Source organism: Neofelis nebulosa, chromosome 8 (genome assembly GCF_028018385.1).
Source record: "Neofelis nebulosa isolate mNeoNeb1 chromosome 8, mNeoNeb1.pri, whole genome shotgun sequence".
Lineage (NCBI taxonomy): Eukaryota > Metazoa > Chordata > Mammalia > Carnivora > Felidae > Neofelis > Neofelis nebulosa.
Window position 1 is genome coordinate 69,801,109 of NC_080789.1, and position 22,632 is coordinate 69,823,740.

The window sequence follows — 22,632 nt, forward strand, 5'->3', positions numbered from 1 at the left end:
ACAAACAAACAACTCTGTTACTTTGCTGATGTGCTGTATCTGAAGGATGGGAGTCACTCATTCACACTAGAGCACGCCCACTAAATACGAGCTACCGATTTAGGTGCTAGCGGGACCCCAAAAGGAAGCTGGGTCATAGTGCCAGATGCGCTGCTCCGTTTGCTCCAAGGGTCCTTGCCAAGGACCTCAGGTGGTGTGGGGTGGAAGAAGGTTAAGTTTGTGGTGACATTCATTTCACTGTGTTCGTTTTGACATATTTTAACAGTGTGAAAACAGTCACCAACTTACAAGGCTTTTCTCTCCATCCCTGTGTATTTTGGGGGTGAGGGTAGTTGTGGGTAGCAGGGATAACTGATAGATCTTTCACTTTGTGTGAAGAAAGAAAGAAGGAAGCTGGCAGCCAGACGCAAAGAAGCAGAGATGAGAAGAGCCCCTGTTGCTCTCTCAAGTGCTAACATCTAGCATTCCCAGTTTTCAGACAAGGGAAAGATAACTCAAAACACACTGCCCTTAAGTATTTTAGGCCAGGAGTAGAAATATCCAAATGAAAAGTTCAGGTCGCGATAATGTGCGACAGTAGTCGCACTTGAAGTGCAGGTATAAACAGACCACGGATACATAATACCTCCTTTATTTTTAAATATTTCATGTGAATAAGTTTCATTTCATACCAATTTCTTAGTACCAGTTTAAGAAATCTACTCCCCCCCCCCCAACCCCCGCTGCCACCCACCCACTATGGTTTTGAAATCAGAAAATAGCTCACTGACAACCAATTAGTCACCAAAATTTAGTGTTAAATAATTATCCTACTTCCTTCAGAAAAATGCTTTTTAATAATCTGAGTTAAGCCTTTCCTCTATTTGATATATTTATTCTCATATATAAACCCAATATTTGTGCATGGCCTACTTTTACTCATTTGGAAAAATCTGAATAAGAACTCGGTGAAGGTAAGGTTGTTTACTGAGTTGTAAGGCTCCAAAATAGTAATTTTATAGCTAAGACCAGAATCCCTTTTTTTATGAGGGGGGAGAGGGGAGAAGGGAGAGCTAGGGTGGGAAAGGGGGGTGTCTGTTTAAAGACAGACCCTGATACTTTACATTGAAGGCGGAGGATGAGCCTGGTGAAGAAATCTAGAAGGACACATTGATACCTAAAGGTTCCTGCTCTACAAATACAGAAAGAAAAGAAAAAAAGAGGTTAACGGCTCTGCAAAGAGAAAGAACAGGAACTTGGTAATGGGGAACAGAGAGGAGAAGTTAGGGGAGGGAAGAGAAAGAAAGAGAGGGAAGTTGTCTGTGGTGGGGGAAAGACAGGCAGCAGAGCCTGAAGCCTACAAAGCCTGGGGCGCCTGGGTGGCTTGGTTGGTTGAGCGGCTGACTCTTGACTTCAGCTCCAGTCATGATCTCATCACGGTTATGGGATCAAGCCCCGAGTCGGGCTCAATGCTCAGCACGGAGCCTGCTTGGGATTCTCTCTCTCCCTCTGCCCCTCCCCTACTCGTGTGCTCGCTTTCATTCTCTCTCTCTCTCTCTCTCTCTCTCTCTCTCTCTCTCACACACACACACACACACACACACACACACACACACACACACACACACAAAATCCAGTTATATAGTGAGGTGAAAGACTTTTAAAAGATGGAGGTTTTTTATTTCAAAATAAAGTTGTTTTTCTGCCTCCGTGTCCCAAATGTCAGTAAAGACTGCTTGTGTGAGTGGTTTTAGAGGACACTGAGGAGAGGGACCACACTCTGCCTTTGGGTTGGCATGAGCAAAAAGTACAGATGTGGAAGGTGACACAGAAAGGAGGTGAAAAGTTTTGTGAGCACAGAAACTCAGAGTCAGAAATTATCTTGAAAAGGTTAAGTGTGATACGCAGAAAAATGTACCCCCCTCCCCAAATGTCCATGTCCTACTCCCCACAACATATGGATATGTTAAAGTCACATGGCAAGGAGGAATTAAGGTTGCAAATGAGCGGACTTTTATAGTTTCCTGGATCATGCAGGTGGACCCAATGTAATCACCAGGGCCAATAAAGGTGGAAGAGAGAGGGAGGGGGATGGGATTACAGAAGAGTCAGAGACACGCAATATTTCTGGCTTTGAGATGAGAAAAGAAGCCCTAAGCCAAGGAATGTGGACAACACCTAGAAGCTGGAAAAGGCAAAGAAACAGATCCATCCTAGAGGCTTGTGAAAGGAACACATCCCTGGTAATACCTTGACTTTAGCCCACTGAAACCCCTGTCAGGCTCGTGACTTCTAGAACTGTGAGATATTAAATCTGTGTTGTTTTGTGGGTTTTTTTCATTGTCCTATTACCATTAAGTTGGTGGCAATCTGTTCAGCAGCAATAAAAGATGAATATAATAAGCCCCCTGAAAATGTGCAGAAATTGAGATGGCCCTGGACTATTCGCTTTGATACAGGATAGGGCTTCAGTGAAAATTGAAAAGGACAGTGTGACCTACACCAACATCTGTTGTTCTCATTTCTTAGGGAAAGAACGGTAAGTCAAAACATTTGTGGTTATCATTTTAGATGATTATCTCTTAAAACATTATGTAATCCTGGTGCCTTAGGACCACAAGAGAACCGCTCTTTTTGAAAGCACATGGATTTGGAGTCCTAGGATCTTGGATTTGAATCCCACAGTAGCCTCTTATGGATAAGGCAAATGTGGATAAATCATTTAACCTCTTTAAGCCAAAGAATCTTCATTTGCATAAGGGAGATAAAAATAAGAATTGTTTGAAAAATTAAATGAGAGAGATCTACAAAGCACTTAATACAAGTGGCCGACATACACTAGGAACTCAACAAATCACAACTGTTGATTTTTAAACCATCCTATAAAGGGAGGAGAAAGTCCTGAGAAGTGAGGGGAAATAGTTCAGTCCCAAAAAAGGCCAACTCTCCATGGACTGGGATCAGTCAGCTACCAACAATGGGCTAATACGCATAAAGTGTAGCAGATGGAGATTTAAGTTAAACAGAGAGAAGTAGGTTTTTTAAAAACATAATTATTAAAAACTGGATACGTTCACACCGTTGGTTGGACCATCTTGTCTGGAGACTTTTACTAAATAGAGTTTACTCCATTTTAGAGGTAGGCATCCAACTGTGTGAACACATAGGCAAATGATTTGGATGGGTGGGCTCTCCCATCCCTTATCATATCCCCAAGATTACACGACTTAATACTCACGGAAGTAACACCTCTTGTATGTTATTCCAGATTGCTTTTCCTCCCATGATTATTGTCAGCTGTGTCGTCAGTTCAAGGAGACAGCCACCTGGGTCACACTGGAATATTAAAAAGAAAATCTCATTTAAATTTTAGATGGGTCTAACGTGAAATTGAGAAGGATTAATTTTATTTTTTTCTGATATTTATTCTGCTGAGGCAAAAAGAATCTGAAGAACATACGGTGAAGAAACTCTTCACTGGGCAACTGGGAGAAAACACAAAGCAGCTTAAACGGTCAAAAGATTGCAGTTCTATACTCATACCTCTTCATTTCTGTATTTTCCCAGCCAATAGACTGGGTCTCCTGGATAACCTACAAATTTGCCCTTAAAGAATGCGATGTAGAAACATGAAGAATAGTAGTTGACAAACTGGAATAAGAACATCTTCATGGTCAGGCTGTTCTCATAATCAGTCTGGGTCCTTGGGAGTTCTGTAGTTAAATAAAGGCAAGATTTTAGAATTGTGAACAGCTTTGAGACCCTAATCGAAGACACTGATACATGAGTTAACATGTTAAAGAAAATACAATTCACACTGTTTTCATTTAAGCTGTTCTAAATTCCTTAATATAGCTGCTGTGTTAAGTTCACACATTGTTACAAGAGTCTGCCCCCTCCCCCAAGAATGCAATATCCCACATGGCAAAAATCTTCAAGGGTTCCTGAAAATTTACAACCCCAATGTTTTCAAATGGGCAAAGGCTGTTCTCTCTCAGGTCTGAGTGGACAAAAAATTATTTTTGAACAGCCTGCTAAATGATATTCTTGTCTTCCTGAATTGCAATAAGGTAGGACTGTTGAAACAACAAACAAAACAAGGGGGAACTTGTTACGAGAATTTGGGGAAGAGGAAGCAGGTCATCCTCCGGGTTGAGAATTTAAATCAGTCTGATCATTTTCAGAAGATGACCACTGAGCAGACCATTCGGAGAATGACCCAGGCATATGCAGCATGTGGGGAGCGCTTAACTCTGGCCAGGAAGCAGCTGCCTGGGATACAAGCCAGAGAGAGAGAGAAACATTTATTACAAAAGCTGGAGCTGATGAGAACAGAGCTATATTAATATGAACAGCATGGGGGGAAGCCACACAACACTGTGATTACTTGTCCTCTCAGCAAAAAAGGAGCCTATTTGCCACTGGAACCATGACCCTATTCCACTTATTTGTAATAAAGAGACTATTTACTTTCAACAATAGGGTACGTGATCTAATGTAATTGAAAATATTATTCAGCACTGATCTGTTTACACAGAGCTTGGACATTATAATGATTGTCTTTGCTTTGTCCCTTTTACTAATGCAAAGCTGTAGATAATTCATTTCCCACACAGGTTAGATAAAATATGTTTACACTTGAAATTTTCTAAAATTTGTAACATATGGAAATTGAAATGCCTAAAAGAGACAGTCTCTATTTCTCACCACGTTCCAAAAATGTCTTAGAAATGACCTAAACTATAATAGGACCTTACCAAAATTAGTAATCATGATTGCTACTTTTTCATATATGGTGTTCAAAATCATGATGATGATAAAGCTGATGAGGGAAGCAGTGATAGACGTGGCCGTCTGTGGAGTCAGGTACTTCTGGATTGGATCTGTCCCATTAAAGTTCTTGGGAAGTTTTGCAGAAAATACAATGAACACTGAGAGCCTGTAGACAATGATCCCAATAACTGAGGCGATGATCAATAGGATCTGGAAGCACAATAAAGACAGCACTTCACTAATAGCACTATTACTTCACTAATAGTGTTTTTACACTTAAAAATTAACCCCATGCTCAAATGGACAAGGTGCACGTGTGAAGTGATGGGTGATGGGATATCCTAAAGTGATATTCTTTAGGATATGCATTCAAGTTTTTGCTGTTATAATCCATGAAGGGGATAGGTTTCCTTCCAGCAGAGAACAGATCACCTGGTTCAAGGGTCAGCAGGTGCTACCTGTTGTCTTGGTCACCTGCAGGAGGTGAGATTCTGAACAGGACGGGGAACCTGCAGAGGTGCCCTGAGGAAACGTGGAAATGGTCACAGGTATCTGCTGATGAAAGCTTCACACACGTCTCCCCTTGGATCTTAAGATCTGAAACTGGCAGTTATTCCTACCTGCTTTTGCACAAGATTCATTTCACTCATCTGTTGTTTTTGACTGCATAGACCAGTGTCAGTGAGGGGGTCTGAAGCACGGTTTGTACATGGTTGGTAGGATGTCGCTTCCTCCCTAGGCACGTTTTCTCCGGCCACTGGGTAATGCACATTAAAGGTTCCGTGTTTAAACTGTTTTCCCTACATCTACTTTCTTGGACTTACTCCAAAGCATGTACTCGATGTGTCTGACTGCTTGTGAAGACTGTTACCAGAGACAAAAGCTACAAAAATGTGAATTTCAGGGCCAAGTAAAACCTGCCCTGTTGTTTACAGCAACACAGAGAGACTGGTTTTCACCTGTGGAGAGCAGTAAAGGGAGTGATTAAGTCAGGGTCCTGGAACCAGGTTCCTGCATTCGAATCCCAGATATGCCTCTAGTTGTGGGACCTCGTGCAAATCACTTAACCTTTGGGACTTCAACTTCTTTGCCCACGTAATGAAGGATCCTAATGGGAACTAACTTACAGGACTGTTGTGAGGATTTAATGAATTACTCCAGGTAAAAACACTTAGAACACGAAGCCCAGGCAAACGAAAAGTACTATATTACATGTGAGCTGTGGTTATGGAGGCTGAAGTGTTAACAAGATGTTTTTCTTACTTTTAAAGTTTGTACAGAAGGCATTATATTTCCCCCAATAATTTTGCTCATTATCTCCTTTCTTACAGTTAGGGTTTAATGCTTGTGAAAGGAATGACATGTTTATGTGTGTGAGTATATGTGAAAATTCGCCAAGGCTGAAGAAAATGTATTAGAGAAGGTATATCTAGTCTTCCTCTCTGAGAACAACAAATGTGGGCCATTTAAAGTGTATATATTTTACTTTATTTTATTTTTTGAGAGAGACAGAGAGAGAGAGAGAGAGAGAGAGAGAGAGGGAGGGAGGGAGGGAGGGAGGGAGGGAGGGAGGGAGGGAGGGAGAGAGAATGCCAAGCAGGTTCCATTCTGAGCATGGAGCCTGACATGGGGCTCCATCCCATGACCCTGGGATCATGACCTGAGTCGAAATTAACATTGGCTGCTCAACCAATGGAACCACTCAGGTGCCCCTAAATGGTACATATTTAAAAAATATATACCTCCATAAGGGTGCCTGGGTGGCTCAGTCGGTTAAGCGTCTGACTCCTGACTTTGGCACAGGTCATGATGTCACGGTTTGTGGGTTTAAGCCCTGCATCGGGGTCTGTGTGGACAGTGCGGAGCCTGCTTGGGATTCTCTTCCTCTCTCTCTCTCTCTCAAAAAAAAATAAATTAAAAAAAATTAAAATATCTCCATAATAATTTTTAAATTATTAATTATAATGGCTGAGATTTTTAATTTTACTATTCAACTCAGCACATATTTTTAAAATCCTCAACAGCCCTGTGAGGTAAGTAGTATTGTATCTTTTACAAAGAAAAAGAGACACAGAGAATAAGACTTTGACCCAAATTAAGCAACTAATAAGTGAAAAGAACTGAGTTACTCCAAGACTCTGGAGTCACACTAAACTCTACACGGCACTGCTTCCTACATGGTTTATGAAATGAATTCTCATTCTTTTCAGAGCTTTTATAAACTTGGCATGTTTTCATACTTCTTCAGGGTACTTGACAGGTTCAGTATTTCTTCATAGAAGGAAGTCCTTATGAATCTTCATTCTTAAGTTCCTTACGAATCTTTCCGGCTATAACTTCAATATATGCTTATTAGGGAATATTTGAAATTACTCTATACTGGACACTGGTTGTGTTTGCTGCCCTGAATCTGTTCCCAGATTTACAAGCAGACCCAGATTGTGCTTTGAGAGAATAATCTCTCCTCCATTTTCAGTCCTATGGCTTGGGCTGGATTGACCCCCTCCTCCCCTAGGGTTTACAGGTAGATCCTGATTGGTTTGAGGCAAATAGGTGTCTCACCCTATTGGCCTCAGCAAATGATTCAAGGATTGAGAAATATCTTAATAAAATTCAGTGAGATGTGAGGAGAGATCTGCTAGTGTCCATGGGAAAAAGAAGCTTGCTTGTCAATAAAGGAAGCTGCTAACAGAGACCTCTCTTGTTTTGAATGGAATGTGAGATCTGGAATCTTGCAGCCATTTTGAGACTATAAGGTAGTGCCTACACCCACCAAGCCAGGAGACCAGTGAACAGAGAATGATGACAGAACAAAACACAGCCCTTGATGTCATCTGGGCTGCAGTATCTATCCTTAATGGAAGTCATACCTCAGACCCGAGATGTTTAGTTACAGGAACCATTTATTGGTTCATTTTGTTGTCATCATTGTTGTTTATACCAACTGGAGATTGATTTTCTGTCACCTATAATTGAAAGACTCCTAACTATAGGGGCACCTGGGTGGCTCAGTTGGTTAAGCACTGGACTCTTGATCTTGGTTGGCCCAGGTCATGATCTCAGTTTTGTGAGTTCGAGCCTCACATTGGGCTCTGTGCTGACAGTGTGGAATCTGCTTGGGATTCTCTCTGCCCCTCCCACACACGCATTCTATCTCAAAATAAATAAATATTAAAAATTTTTTTTAAATAAAGGAAAAAACAGAAAAATGTATCTACTAACTATATACAGGCATAATTCCTTCAGAACTATGCATTGTTTGCATATTAAAAAATATTTTATGTATTTTCCTTAAACCTATCATAACTAACATTTTCACATGTTGTCAAATATTTTCATGGACATACTTTTTTATGGCCGCACTATATTCTGCTGTATGAAGGATTAGAAGTAGAGTATTTTGGCTCAGATTTTATATATACACAGTAAAACCTTGGTCTGAGAGCATAGTTTGTTCCAGAAACGTGCCTGTAATTCAAAGCACTTGCATAGCAAAGCGAATTTCAAGAACCATTGGCTCAGTTGTGATCATGTGATGTTTGGCATCACATTCTACTCATAATGCAAGATATCCCTCGTTTATCAAGTTAAAATTAGAAATTATGCTCATCTTGTGGAACACTTGCAGAACAAGTTATTCGCAGTCCAGGATTTTACTGGATAATGTATATAAATAAATATATATGTTATATATTTGTAATAAATCTGTATGTAACTAATCTTTACTAACTTTTACCATTTTGAAAGAGTTCCTGATTAAAAATTTTTACATGCTGAATTGTGGATTAAAGCACATGAATATTTTTGACTCTTGATACTTACTGTCATACTGCTAAGAAGGCCAGAAGCAGCTTAAAATTTTCATAGCTTAGGTATGAGAGCAGCTGATGACTGCACTTCATCCTCACAAACACTGAGCCTTATCACCTGATAGGTGAAACACTGTATCTCATTTTAGTGTGCACTGATTTAATTAGGATTGAGGCTTGACAGTTGCCAGGGTGTTTTTTCTTTTGTGAAAGGGTATTCATGTTCTCTGCCTCCTTAGCTCTTGAGATCTTTGGTGTTATCTTACAAGCGATCTGGACTTTTTATGTATTGAATGTAGTAAACCTTTGCCCTATTGGTTAACAAAAATTTCTTCTGTTGTTTTAAGCTTAGAACGCTTCTGATGTGTGGAAATCTGTAAAGGTTTTTTTTTTTTTAACGTTTATTTATTTATTTGAGAGAGAGAGAGAGAGAGCGAGTGCAAGTGGGAGAGAGGCAGAGAGAGAGGGAGAGAATCAGAAGCAGGCTGTCAGCACAGTGCCTGATATGGGGCTCAAACTCATGGACCATGAGATCATGACCTGAGCCAAAATAGAATCGTTAACTGACTGAGCCACCAAGGTGCCCGGATGTGTGGAAATCTTTAAATATTTTCCTCTGAAACTTCTTCCATTGCTGTTATGTTTAGAAAGTCTTTTTATATCTAGAGATTACATATTCACCAATATTTATTTCTAGTTTATGGTGTTACCTTTTGATTGTTTCTGGAATTACAATATATGTTAATAGTATGGTTTCCATCTTTCTCTCCCAAGTAGCTAACAAGTGTTCCGTCACCATTTATTAAATAATCTTTACTTATCCCACTGATTTATAATGCCTCCCTTCTTGTGTATTGTTAATGATAGGAGGTCCCATATCTGGGCTTCATGTCCTATTTTCTGATTTGGCTATTTTTGAGCCAATAAAATTCTCGATATATTACTAATTATATTACTAATATGACTTTATTAATAATAACCCCAAATTAATTTCAAAAGTCCTGATAATCTAGGTATATTATCTTTTTATCTACAATAATTTGTTTAAGTCTTCTTTTGTATCTTTCAGTAGTTTTTACGTTTTTTCTGATAATTCCTATTATCCTTTTAAGGCTATTCCTAGACATTTTATTTTAGCTATTACCGTCGGAAAATTTTAGAATTCTTAATGCCTCCCATTTGGTCTCTTCACCAGAAAATGGAAAATCTAGAACCATTGATCTGATCTAAACAGATGAGGTGGAAGGAAGTGAAAGAACCACTGTGAGCAGATAGATATTGAGAGTTGTTCCACATGGTGGCTGAGTGGTTCCCTGGAAACACTTCTCTCTATCAGACTACCAGTTTCCAGTACGCCTTCAGTTTCCAGGATATTTAAAATTAGATATTAAAAAGTCTGTGACTGATTTACCCAGAATAAGACAGCACTTGCACAGAGAGTTATACGGATACATTTTCCCCAGGTAGTGAAGGGCACACGCTCTTCTTCCTAAAAAAAAAAAAAAGTTTAGTCAATCAAAGGTATACTCTGGTGAAATGATTTTTGTCCTGATTGGTCTCTAAATCCTAAGCTTAATTTTTGTAAAAATTAGTTTTCAAACAGCCTCCTTACTCATAACTGCATTTGGTTGTTGTTGATTTCAAACATACACATAACAAGTATGTGCTCATTTTTAATGGTTTTTGAAAATGTGAGCATGAACAATGAACCGTTTGTCTGCTGTGATCTCAGCTCAGGAGTCTATCTGACAACGCTAAGCTGTAAACTACATTCCTGAGCTTGTCTCAGATTCTAGAAATGGTGGCAATGACAGCACAGAGCCCACGCAGGACAGTGAGTTCCATGGGTGTCTGCAAATACTCGGTACCTACTATGTGTTTCTTGGTTGAGCTTTATATATTGATTTGGCATAGCTATGAATTTTAAGAGTTTCCATAACTCATAAGAATATATTTAATTTTTAAGACTGGAGATCAGTACTTCTCAAGATTTATCTGGATTGTAAGAGTAGCTATAGTATAATAGTAGCCACAAATACTTACATTTACTCTAGGCCAGGTACTATTCTAAGTAGGTTCTGCACATTAACTCAATTAATCCTAACCACAACCGTGTAAGGAAGCAACTCTATCAATCCCATTTTATAGAGGAAGCTATGGCACAGAGAAGTTAAATAATTTGTCGAAGATCATTCGGCTAGTAAGTTGCTGTTTAGATTTGCAGTCTCATTCCTAAGACTTCATTACCACACTACAGCCTAATTGAGTATGCATTAGCAATGAAAGTAAAATGAGGAAAAAAGATAAAGAAAAATGAACCTTCATCTTTAATTTTTTAACAAGCTATGTTTCAACGGAAATTTAACTTATTCGTTGGCAATTTTAAATTACCAAATTGTCTTTCTTCAGCACCTTTTCTGTTGCCAATATTATAAGCTTTTTCTACCCTAGTATTTAAAAGGTGTTTCAACATCTAATTTTATGTAAGTTTCTGCTTCATTTCTGAATGTGCTGTCCTTCAACAGCACATGGTTTGACCCTATCCTCTTCCATAGTAAACAGTGAGAACTATACAAAATGGGAATCGCTGGAAGCTTGTTACGTTGTAAAAGACAAACGTCACCTTCTGTTGATAACTGAACCTCATTTTTTTTCCATTTATAAAATGAGGAGGTTGAACTGCTCCCTCCAGTCCCTTTTAGTGTCGGCATTCTGTAAATCTCTGATTCAATTTATAAAATCTATACTTGGGGACATTTTCAGATGCTCTTGTTAAAAGCATTTTCTTTCCAAGAATTATTCGTACTCAGAACTGACTGTCCTTATGCTGATGACTGCAAGAACAATCAGCTCTAAATTTTCTGTGTTGATGGAAAAGAGCACTAATGCAGATGACTCAAAAATTATCTTTCACTGGCTTTGGAATGTTTCTACCGAGAGGTATAGCTTTGTTTTATTTTTATTTTTGCAGTAGCAGAAGGAATTTACCTTTCCAATTATATAAAATGCCTAGCACAGGCCTAAACACAGTTGGACTCCAACAACTGTTTCCCTTCTTCCTCTAGTCTTTCTACAACTTGAGGATGACAGCCGCACAGTCTCGCGTGCGTCCCAACCAGAAGGTGGAGCAGTGGCTGAGGCTTTAGTGCAGCACAAAGGGTGGCTGGTCTAGGATGAAAAAGGGGCTGTAATAATGAAGGTGCATGTGAAAAACTGAGAATCAACCACAAAATCCAATGCATCCTTCCCTATACAATGAGCTCATGGAGTCTGATTTTTCTTTTCTGCATTTTTTACCGGAATGAAAGAAAGGACACAAACCAATGCTTCTTTTCTTCTACATTTTAAGTCAGGGTCTAATTTTTTCCCCCCACTTTTACTTTAGATTAGGTCAATAAAACCTAATCTAGTAGGTGATACTACGATTTAAAAGAGAAAAACAAGGGGCGCCTGGGTGGCTCAGTCGGTTAAGCAGCTGACTTCGGCTCAGGTCACGATCTCGCGGTCTGTGAGTTCGAGTGTCGGGCTCTGTGCTGACAGCTCAGAGCCTGGAGCCTGTTTCAGATTCTGTGTCTCCCTCTCTCTCTGCCCCTCCCCTGTTCATGCTCTCTCTCTGTCTCAAAAATAAATAAACGTTAAAAAAAAAAAAATTAAAAAAATAAAAGGGAAAAACAAGTTACTTTTTTTTTTTTTTTAAAGATGATGTTGATAATTTACTCAACTTGTGAAAACAGACTATAGCCACGGGAAAGGTAACAACAAAGAAGGGTCACATTTATCTCCCATGTCCACTGTTCTAAGCGATACTTCTTTGGCTTGGCTGCACATTAGAATCACCAGAGAAGCTTTAAAAAAATCCCTGTGCCTGGAACACAGCCCAGGCCACCAAGTACCATCAGGGCACGCAGTGATGGGTTCCGGGCATCAGTATTTTTTAAGGTACCCAGGTGATTACAATATGCCACCAAAGCTGAGAACTGCTGTAATAAACAGGCTAGAGTGCATCGACCTAACGTCCACTTTACCTGAGTGATCTCGTTGATCACCACGTGAGTGCACCGGGCCTCATATTCTGGCCGGGGTTGCTCCTCCTGCTGTAACTCAACAGTGTCCCATTCGTACTCCAGTTCTGCCTGGCGCCGCTTCCAAAACTCCAGAAACAAGGTTACTAGCAGAGAGAGAACCGGAGCATGGGGACCGTCAACAAAGCTGTCCTGAATTATTTATCATTGTAATTACTCATAACACTTTTGTACACGGTCAATAAAACCTAATCTAGTAGGTGATACTATGATTTAGAAGAGAAAAACAAGTTACTTTTTTTTTTTTTTTAAAGATGATGTTGATAATTTACTCAGCTTGTGAAAACAGACTATAGCCACCGGAAAGGTAACAACAACACGATGGTCAGAAGGCATGTGAGTGTGTCTAACGCTAGAACATCTGCTACCAGCATGTTGTTGCCAAGTAAAAAACACAAATAACTGCCATAATTCAAAAACAGTTTATGGTCCATCCATCCTTCAGCCTGTTCTTCCCTACATCCCTTTCCCTCTCTCTTCTTTCCTAAGAGCCTGGTGTGGGGGGAAACTTTAGTAGTTTCCCTAAATCTCTATTTACCACCACCCAAGCCACCCCGGATTAAAACAATATTCTTAAATATGCAAAAATGATGCTTTTCTCAATCTTGTGTGAAATATGAATGAAATAATTTTTAGAACTCTTTACTATCTTTTAAGACCTGAAACTTAAAATACTAAATAAAAACAACATTAAATGTTGATTGAAAATATAGTTTCAGGGTAAATCCCATAGACCCTTCTTTCTTTTTTATAAATTTTTTTTTAATGTTTATTTATTCTTTGAGAGAGAGAGAGAGAGAGAGAGAGAAACAGGGGAGGGGCAGAGAAGAGAGGGAGACACAGAATCAGAAGCAGGTTCCAGGCTCTCAGCTGTCAGCACAGAGCCCGATGCAGGGCTCGAACTCATGAACCATGAGATCATGACCTGAGCCGAAGTCAAGACGCTCAAGTGACTGAGCCACCCAGGTGTCCTTCTTTCAATCAGACTGGTACCCCTAAGCTCTTCCTATATAGAAATACTGGATTTACCACTGTTCCACACACAAGTATTTTTATGTGCGGAGAATAAAGAGAAACAAGACACAGGCCGTGCTTCAAGGAGCTCCTAGGTGTGTAGGAATGATGGTGAAATGATAGTTATCAGAGACTAGTGGGGGTGGGGGGGGTCAGGATAAAAGCAGAGGTGGCTCTGGGTGAGTGACCAACGAGTAGCCGAGGCTCTCCCAGAGAAGGGGCCACTACAGCCACTCTGAGATGACCGACTTGGATTCGATTAGGTGAAGGTTGGATATTAAAGTCATCTCTCCTGGGAGCTGTGCATGCAAAGGCAAGGAAGACAGAGACTCAGATACTTTCCAGAAACTGCAAATATCTGGAAATGAGTGCAAGGTATAATGAGGAAGGTTGGGGCAGCCAGTGGAGAGATCGCCGGGGCACCTCACAAAAGACTCTATGCCTTGAAAGAAGTTCAGGTTGTAACTTAAAGGAAGAGGGGATATTGCAGGTGGTCTGGAGACTAGAGGCAGGGAGACCGGATTGCTTAGGTGGGGAGGTGAGAGAAGACAGCACATTTGGCAGGAAGAATGGTTGGAAAGATGCAGGTGTGTAAAGGGAAGGAACAGGTCTAGGATGCCAGCCATGTTTCTGGCTTGGGCAATGTCCTAAATCCTAGTGCCATACCTCACAATGCGAAGGGCTATAAGAGGAGTGAGTCCAAGAAGGCAACAGGTTTGGTTCTAACCAGGTGCCTCTGGGCCACAGAAAAGATGTCTAGTAGGTATGTAAAAGTCTACAACTTGGGAGAAAGATCTAAGATATGCCAGGAACTTTTTTTTTTTTAAGTTTATTTATTTTGAAAGAGAGAACGTGAGCAGGGAGAGGGAGAGGCAGAGAGAAAGAGAGACTCATAAGCAGACTCCACACTGTCAGCACAGAGCCTGATGAAGGACTCAAACTCACGAACCATGGGATCATGACCTGAGCTGAAATCAAGAGTCGGATGCTTAACTGACTGAGCCACCCAGGTGCCCCTGAACCGGATACTTTTTATAGTAGTAACTGAGGCCAGGCATGGATGAGATCACAAAATGAGGTGTAGAGGGGTGGGTCTCATCCTGGCTGCACATGAGAAGCACTTGGGAGTTTTAAAAAAACAACAGTGAGCCCAGGCACCATCCCTGAGTTTCTGATTATATTGGACTAGAATAGGGGCATGAACATTGTGTTTTGTTTTGTCTCAAAGGTCTAACATCAGTCAGAGTTGAGAATCGCCAGAGTGGAGAGCAGAGAGAGGCTGGCCTGACAGCCTGCAGATCTCAGGTGGGCAGCCAGAGATAAAGAAGGAGACCCTGGGAAGTGGCTGCTAGTGGCATGAACTGAGCACTCCCCAGTGGTGAAGACAACCGAAATCAGGAAAGCACTCTCTTCCCAGCGGTGTTTGTTTTAACTTTACTAATTTTCCAGTAACAATGAGTGAGAGTAGAAATAACCCGGATGTTGGAATCAAGTTCAAATTCTGGTTCCGACAATTATCAGATGTGTGACTCCTGGTCAAAATGTTCCAACTTTCTGAGCCCCCCCCCCTTCCCTTTCTGTAAAATGGGGGGCAAGAAGACCTACCTCACAGGGCTGTTATGAACTTAATGACATAGGTGTAAGCCCTCACACCCTCTACGGTAACTATCACTCTCCTCATTTTAGACACAAAGAGAGAGAGGCACAGAAAGGTTAAAGTACTTGCCCGAGGTTACAGTTTTGGAGACAGGAATCAAACCCAGGCATTCTTGGCTCCAGAACCCAAGCTCTGCTTCCTCACCATGTGGTATTGCCTCAAGCTGCCTGCTCCTTAGCTAGGCGGGACATTGGAGGATGAAGTCTACAAAACCCTTGGGCATTAGTTCTCAGGGTCCATGGAGACATTGGTAACGTATAATAACCATTCAAGGTTTTAGACTGCTCATGGGCCACAGCACTGCCGATGCACATTGCTGGGGAGCCCAGAGCACCAGGGCCTCGGGTGACTGTGCATGATGTCAGAAAGGAATTTCCTGTCCTGTGTCTTTGGATCGCTCTTCCTCTGGCGGGGAGCACCGCACCTATGTTCTCTGGCAAACCACACACCATGAGGCACTTACTGGTTAGAGAGACACAGGGCTCTTACATCGACATGTAATGGAGAAGAGGGAAGGCTGCCTAGGACCTTGGGAAGCAAGAACAGCTTGTCCTTACATCTAAAGAAAGTATGCATCACATGAAGAAGAGAGCCATATACAGCACCGGTGGTGCCATCCAGCGGTGTCCAAGGACAAGGGGTACACTGTAGCACGTAGTAGTGTTCTAGTCACTAGACGTTTACTGCTGGAGAGCAGGGATATTTTATGAGGCCTTGAAATGAGTTAGACCTCTTTACTCACAAAGGTAGTAAGACAGATGAGCTTTGCTCAGCCTCTATTCCAAGTTCCTAACTAAGACTAGATTAAAAACCACATGGCTTCAGACTTTCTTGCAGCTGGGGTTCCTGATATGAATTTATAAAATGCCCATCAGATGCATTTATGTGTCACTTAAATCCAAAACGGAGTTGAATGGAGGCAGAGATGGCTGCAGGAGCGGCATTATTGTGCTGGTGTGGATGCAGTGGGAACAGTAGAGTGAGTTCTCGAACTAACTGGCTATAGCTGTTTCCTGATCCCCAAGTGTAGCTGGTTAGGATAATGCCTTCCTGACTCCCCAGCCCCCCCATAAGCCAAGTGTCTGGTGTTTTTCTGGACATCACTAGGCCCAGCCCAAGACTCCAAGGTGAAAATTAAAAACTGCAGCCATGCAGCCATGCAGCCAAGAGCCTGGAGCCAGGGAGAATCCAATGGAAGGAGGTAAGGAGCAATAAGGAATGAGGAGGAGCGGATATGTTAGCAACTGGTACTTCCGCCATGGGTTTAGGACTCCAAGTCAGTATGAACGGGTGGGCTGGCTTGGCCTAAAAGGGTGGACATTTTTCAGGTAAGTATATGGTGGGTGCTACATTTACTACAAAAGGCTTACAGCCCTCAACTTTTAGAATTCTGAGGGAGCCAAAACTACTAACAATACTCTAATAGACCTGGGCACACAAGAGATGCTAGAGGAATATGAATGGTAGTGAAATAAAAGACTTCACATGGTCCTCCTGCCTCTTTGGTTCTGCAATTTCTGATTTCCTGTAACAAGGTTCACAGCAGCGGTTGTCATAAGGGCAGAGGTAACAGGAAAAGCAATATGATACACTTTAAAAATAAAGACTTCATCATACATACATATCCTTAAAGATGCACATATGCTGCTACAAGCAGTGTTGAAATGTTTTCTGCATTCTAAAAATCTGATGAAATAAAGTCAGCTGAATATGCTTAAGTCAGTTCTATAAACATGGTGGAGCTGATGGTCACAGAAAGCAAAGTCAGCTAGGAAATTTGAGGTTTATCTTTGCAGTGCCAAGATTAATTTATAATTTTTTGCTTTATTTAAAATGTATTTCTAAATTAGGGCTGTCAACATGCATTAGGATATATATGGAGTTCAACAGATGTGTCAGAATTTTATACTTTACAAATCAGTGCTGGTTTGTTAAAAGGACCATCACCCAGGTGTTCGGTACCTCTGCTCTTACTGGGGGGAGGATAAAAGTGACATATTTTTAAAAACTTTTTTTTTTTTTTTTTTAGCATTTATTTATTTTTGAGAGAGAGGGAGAGAGAGACAGAGTGTGAGCAGGGAGAGGCAGAGAGACTGAGACACAGAGTCTGAAGCAGGCTCCAGGCTCCGAGCTGCCAGCACAGTGCCCGATGCACGGCTCCAACTCACAGACCACGAGATCATGACCTGAGCCAAAGTCAGACGCTTAACTAACTGAGCCATCCAGGTGCCCCAAAAGAAACATATTTTACAACGGAGGGGTAAAGAGGATCTCGATGCACGAATTTGATCTTTATTCTATGTGTCAAATATTAGCTAGTGTTTGGTCTGTAGCCAAAACATAGGTAAATGTCTGCAGGACAATAACTTTGTAGGTAAGTTTGGCCATCTTATAGTTTACTTTCCCCAGGAGCGGCAACTAATCTGTAAACAGTGCCCGGAACTATTGGATCATCTGTTCTGGGATCCATTTGGTGATTTCTAATAGGCATAACCACTGTGAAAGCAAAACGCTCTCGAGGACACTGAGGAAGAACTGTTTCGTGAGCTGCATGTGTTCATGTGTCGTCTTCTCAAGATTAAGAGACCCGAGTCATGTTCCTCTCCCAGCTATCTATATAACCTGAGCTCTACCTCCCCCTTGACTTACACAATAAAACTGGAAGCACATTTGTCTGTGAAAATGGAATTTTTTTCTTCTGTGGTAGAACATTTATGTCAATTAAACATTTAAATGTCTGCATTTATATTAATGATGCTATTCAAAGTAAATAATACAACTATAGTGTTAAAGCACCTACAGAAGAATTATATTCTTTAGGACTATATTTATTAAATAGTTTATTATTATTATTTACTATTATAATAGTAACATATACTTATTAAATACTCACTCATATAAAAGAGTATAAAGAAGAAAGCTTACCTGTAATCTCTGTGTTGTGGCTTCCCCCAAAACCCCAACCCCATGAAAGTCAGGGTGGATCACAGCCATGGGGACTATTACAATAAAAGCTCCCAATGAACCATGTCTCCCTGTATCCAAGTCCTTGGACAGTCAGTCCTCTGACCTCCTCACATTGTTGTTGGCTTGGCCATGACCTACTTTGGCTGATGGGACATTCACAAACTTGATGCAACAACAGACTCAAAAAATGTCTGTGTATTGGGGTCTGCCCTCTCTTGCTTCTCTTTGGAACCCTAAAACCACCATGTGAAGAACCCTCACTGGAGGATGAGACACCATGTAGATCAAGACTAGCCAGCCCAGCTGAGCCCCATAGACCAAACCAGACTGGCGACTGCCAGACCATCTATCCCAGCGGAGCTGCTAGCTTACTGCAGATATCAGCTGAGCCAGCATGTGACTGGAGAACATCCCAGCTGATGTAGAGAATCATGAGAAATAATAAATGTGTGTTTTAAGTAACCGTATTTTCAAGTAGTTTTTAATGCAGTAATTCATACATTGGTCTTCAGAGTTGTAAATGGAGCTCTAAGGGAGCTGAAACTTGGGGAATCCAAGGTCCTAAAAGTAGGTTACTTTGATAGCTTATATAAAACTGTGAAATGCTATTAAATTAGATGCCTATACGATCTCAGGTTTGTTTTTTTTTAATGTTAAGATGTAAAAGTAAACTGGAAAAAAAAAAAAAAAGGAAAATAACTTACCCCATACTCCCATAAATACTGCAAACACTAGGGTTCCAAAACTGTCAAAGATGCACAATTTCTGGAAAACACAATAATGACATATAAATTAATCATGTTTTCTACTCACTAGAATTCAGCAAATATGCAATGTTTTGTGTATTCTCTAGTCTGAATTTCTTTTAAAGCAGATAGTACTATACACTTACAGATGGGATTTCTTATTGTTTTGAGAGCAAACAGCCTTTGCCGCATTTATCACAGTGCATTTTCCAATGGAATCTTTCCCCATCATGATAAAGAAATTGGCATAGCTGCTAAGATTCCAGTTCATTTAAAGTCTCTATCAGACTTCTGAATAATGGCCTCTCCTGATAAGCTGTCATAGTGAACTTGAAGTAGGATAGCTCTAAAAATACAGTGAACTCAAAGCAACTTTTAGATTTACAATTTGCATCTTATCATCATCTCATCCTGGTCAGAGGGTAAGTTACTGAATTCTTGCTTTTCTTGTTGAGAAAAGCACACTGCTGGGGTTTATTCTGAGACAGCTCTGCCCAAAGACAGCTCTGCTTCCCCAAACCCAATTATGGCTTTCTACCATCAATGACAGAGGTTTCCATTAGATTAAGGATGCACAGGGGCTTTTGCTGACATTACAGTGGGTACAACAACCATGTATGAATAGATGATACACCTACACAAAGAAGGCTTTATTCACTCATTCTGCTAAATTTCTTTTTTTGCTAGTATTTGAATACTCCCTATATGGATTATTGGAAAATCCTTCAATTAGTTACTAATTTTTCACTAGCGAACATTTTTACATCTCCTAAAAACTCTATATATAAACGTACTGGAAAAAGTGGCAAATGTGCAGAATGTCAACTTTACAATAGATCATAGAGTAAAATGAAGCTATGGGATGAAAAAAAAAATCCAAACTCTTCAACTGCCAAAGAAAATTCAAAGTCGCTTCTAAGGAAAACTCTAAGTAACTTTTTTGGTTGCCCTTTATATAATGATGTCAAGTGGGTAAATGTTCATCTATGTCAAAATATTATGTTATTTTCAAAAGAATATCCACCTAACCATCATCTTGTACATGTGTTTTCCAAAGCACACAAATGCCCCTCAATACTCTATCTGGACCCTGATCAGAAAGCATAATCCTGGACTGTCTGTTACCCAATGGTTCCTCCCAAAAATCAGCTCAAGGAAGACAGAATTAATAAAAGAGTGGCCATTTGGGGAACACCCCTCTCTGCCTATTCTCCTCGTCCTGGCATTCCATGATGGACCAGAATTTCAAATCTTTCAGTTTTGACTCTTATGGAACCAAAACTGTCATTTAATGTTATGCCTTACCCCTCAGCGAAAATTATTATAAGAAAAATCTTATGCAAAACTATTCTGTGTGTTATAAGGCTATTACTGCAGATTCTGTTAAACCCTACTCTTTTAGGAATCATTGCAAGCTTCTCTCTGATACCTCCCTACTTGCCTTGACACCTCTAACTACCTACTCCAGAAAGAAAAAATCCTACCTGTGAATTCTTTGTCCTAGTATGCTGAGAAAAAGCCAGTGGAAGCTTATTTGTCAGTGAGAGAAGAAAGAAAAAAAAAAAGAAAGAAAAGAAAGAAAAAGAAAAGAAAAGAAAGAGAAAGAAAGAGAAAGAAAGAGAGAAAGAGAGAAAGAGAGAGAGAGAGAGAGAGAGAGAGAGAGAGAGAGAGAGAAAGAAAGAAAGAAAGAAAGAAAGAAAGAAAGAAAGAAAGAAAGAAAGAAAGAAGCAGCAAGAAAAAGCTGGTTTATGGCTTATGCCGAGTTCACTCCAGTCGCCCAGCTCAAGACAAGAGATGTGCTTTTGTACTGTTACGAAAGGGAATTAGATGGCCTGCATTAAGTTACCATTTTTTTGCCATATTTGTGAGGATCAAGGACCCAGCAGAAAAAATAAGATGACTGGCCTCTCTATTTGCCCCATAGGCAGGAATCAGAGGAGCAGGTAAGCAAGGGGCCTTCCCGGCAAAAAGTTTAGCTTAGCTTACTTGCCAGGATGGCACAGAGAAGGAAAGCTGTGTTGAGTATCCCCAGTCAGCACGCTGCTTAAGTCACATGGAAGAGGGAAGGGAAGAGAGGGTTACATAATGCAGGGCATGACCATTTTAAGCAGAAGAAACAACAAAAATCTAGAAAAGTGACCATTTGTTATGCTTTCTTCCTGCTAAGGAACAAAATCAAAATTTTATAACTGTATTTTATAAAAAAATATTTTAAGTTACATTTCCCTTTTATCTTGCCAGCCAAAAAGCTAAGAGCCTTATTTAATGCTCAATCACAAAAACAACATTAATCTTGATTACTTCCATAACTTTTCCCTCACTTTCTTGATCCTAATTTCCTTTTTCTAATCTATTAACCCTTTTAGCATTCATGTTAGTGAATACTCCAGCTCTTTCCAAAAGAAAGAGGTAGAAATGAATACATAAGTATATGAATGATGAGATAGATGATTGAATCAGCCAACAGAGAAGCATGAAAAGCTCCTCTTTTCTTCTCCTTTTTAACAATTTAAAAATGTAATCCTTTTAACTCATATTCTTTTATGTGTTTCCTTCCCTTTGTAAGTCACTCTAACAAGACTCAAAGGATTCTTCAGGAAATTGGGATAGAATGAAAGATTCATTTTTTCCAAAACAATGGAAAAAACTGTGCACAGGGACAGATTTGAAAGTCATGTCCTTAATTAAGGATGGGTTGGTGGAAAAGAAGAACTGAGAGAAGAGATGGGGGTGTGGTGAGTGAAAGAGAATTTCTTAAGGAAAATGGAATTTCCAATCGTACTCTGTGGAGTATAGTTAGCTTCTGGTATTATCACTGGCATTTGCCTTAAATCCAGTGTCCAAGGATATGCACTAACTAGTGACCTTTATGAGTCAACATCGCCAGAAGGCAGCTTCCCTCCTGCTACCTTTAAGTCTTACTTTGTGTGATCTAGGGCAGATTTTTATAGTCTAGACTTGCATTGGTTTCTAGGGGAAAGGCACTGAAATCTATTTTAATTCATAAGTTAAGTGTAAAAATCCATGTGTCAACAATACCCTGCAATCACCTTAATTAAGTAGCAGAACATTTTTTTCAAACATAGCGCTCAATTTGTGAGTGAAGTGGTTAGTACTACCGTTAGCTGGTGAAGAACACAGTAATGGCAAGAAACGCAGATTTGCTGTCAATTTCTGGCTTTGTCATCTGCTAGGTAGGTAACTTGAGCAAATCATTTAATCTCTCAGATCCTCAGTGTTTTAATCTGTAAAATGGATGTAATAACTGTTCTGCCTATCTCACAGGGTTACTGTGTCAAAAGTGATAACATAAAAAAAGTGATCACATAAGTTCAAGAATTTTGTAAAATATAAAATTTAAAGTGACATTATAATAGGAACATATTTAGTTACAATAAGACTTAGATGGAGTAGGTCAGAATATTTTAACATCATTTAAAGATTCCTAAGCTTTCATGGTGGAACGAGGGGATAGAGAAAAGATCACAACATGGGAGAACAGTAGGTCAAAGTTGTCAGGAAAATTCTCCAAAGCAAGATGACCATCTTTCTTCCCAGCTAGAGTTTCAGGCATGCCTTTCCTTAAGCTACCTCCAGTCTCAATA

General features: G+C 40.2%; 1 protein-coding gene across 2 annotated transcripts in view; it reads right to left on the reverse strand.

The window, feature by feature from the left end:
- Positions 1-22,632, reverse strand: part of ANO6 (anoctamin 6) — a 196,606-nt gene that overhangs the window by 25,916 nt on the left and 148,058 nt on the right. For both annotated transcript variants that reach the window (XM_058743042.1, XM_058743044.1), the window contains 6 exons: positions 18,986-19,046; positions 12,587-12,729; positions 9,973-10,050; positions 4,737-4,962; positions 3,523-3,692; positions 3,218-3,315 (listed from right to left, as the gene is read on the reverse strand). In XM_058743042.1, coding sequence (XP_058599025.1) covers positions 3,218-3,315; positions 3,523-3,692; positions 4,737-4,962; positions 9,973-10,050; positions 12,587-12,729; positions 18,986-19,046 — 776 coding nt within the window. The remainder of the gene's footprint in view (positions 1-3,217; positions 3,316-3,522; positions 3,693-4,736; positions 4,963-9,972; positions 10,051-12,586; positions 12,730-18,985; positions 19,047-22,632) is intronic.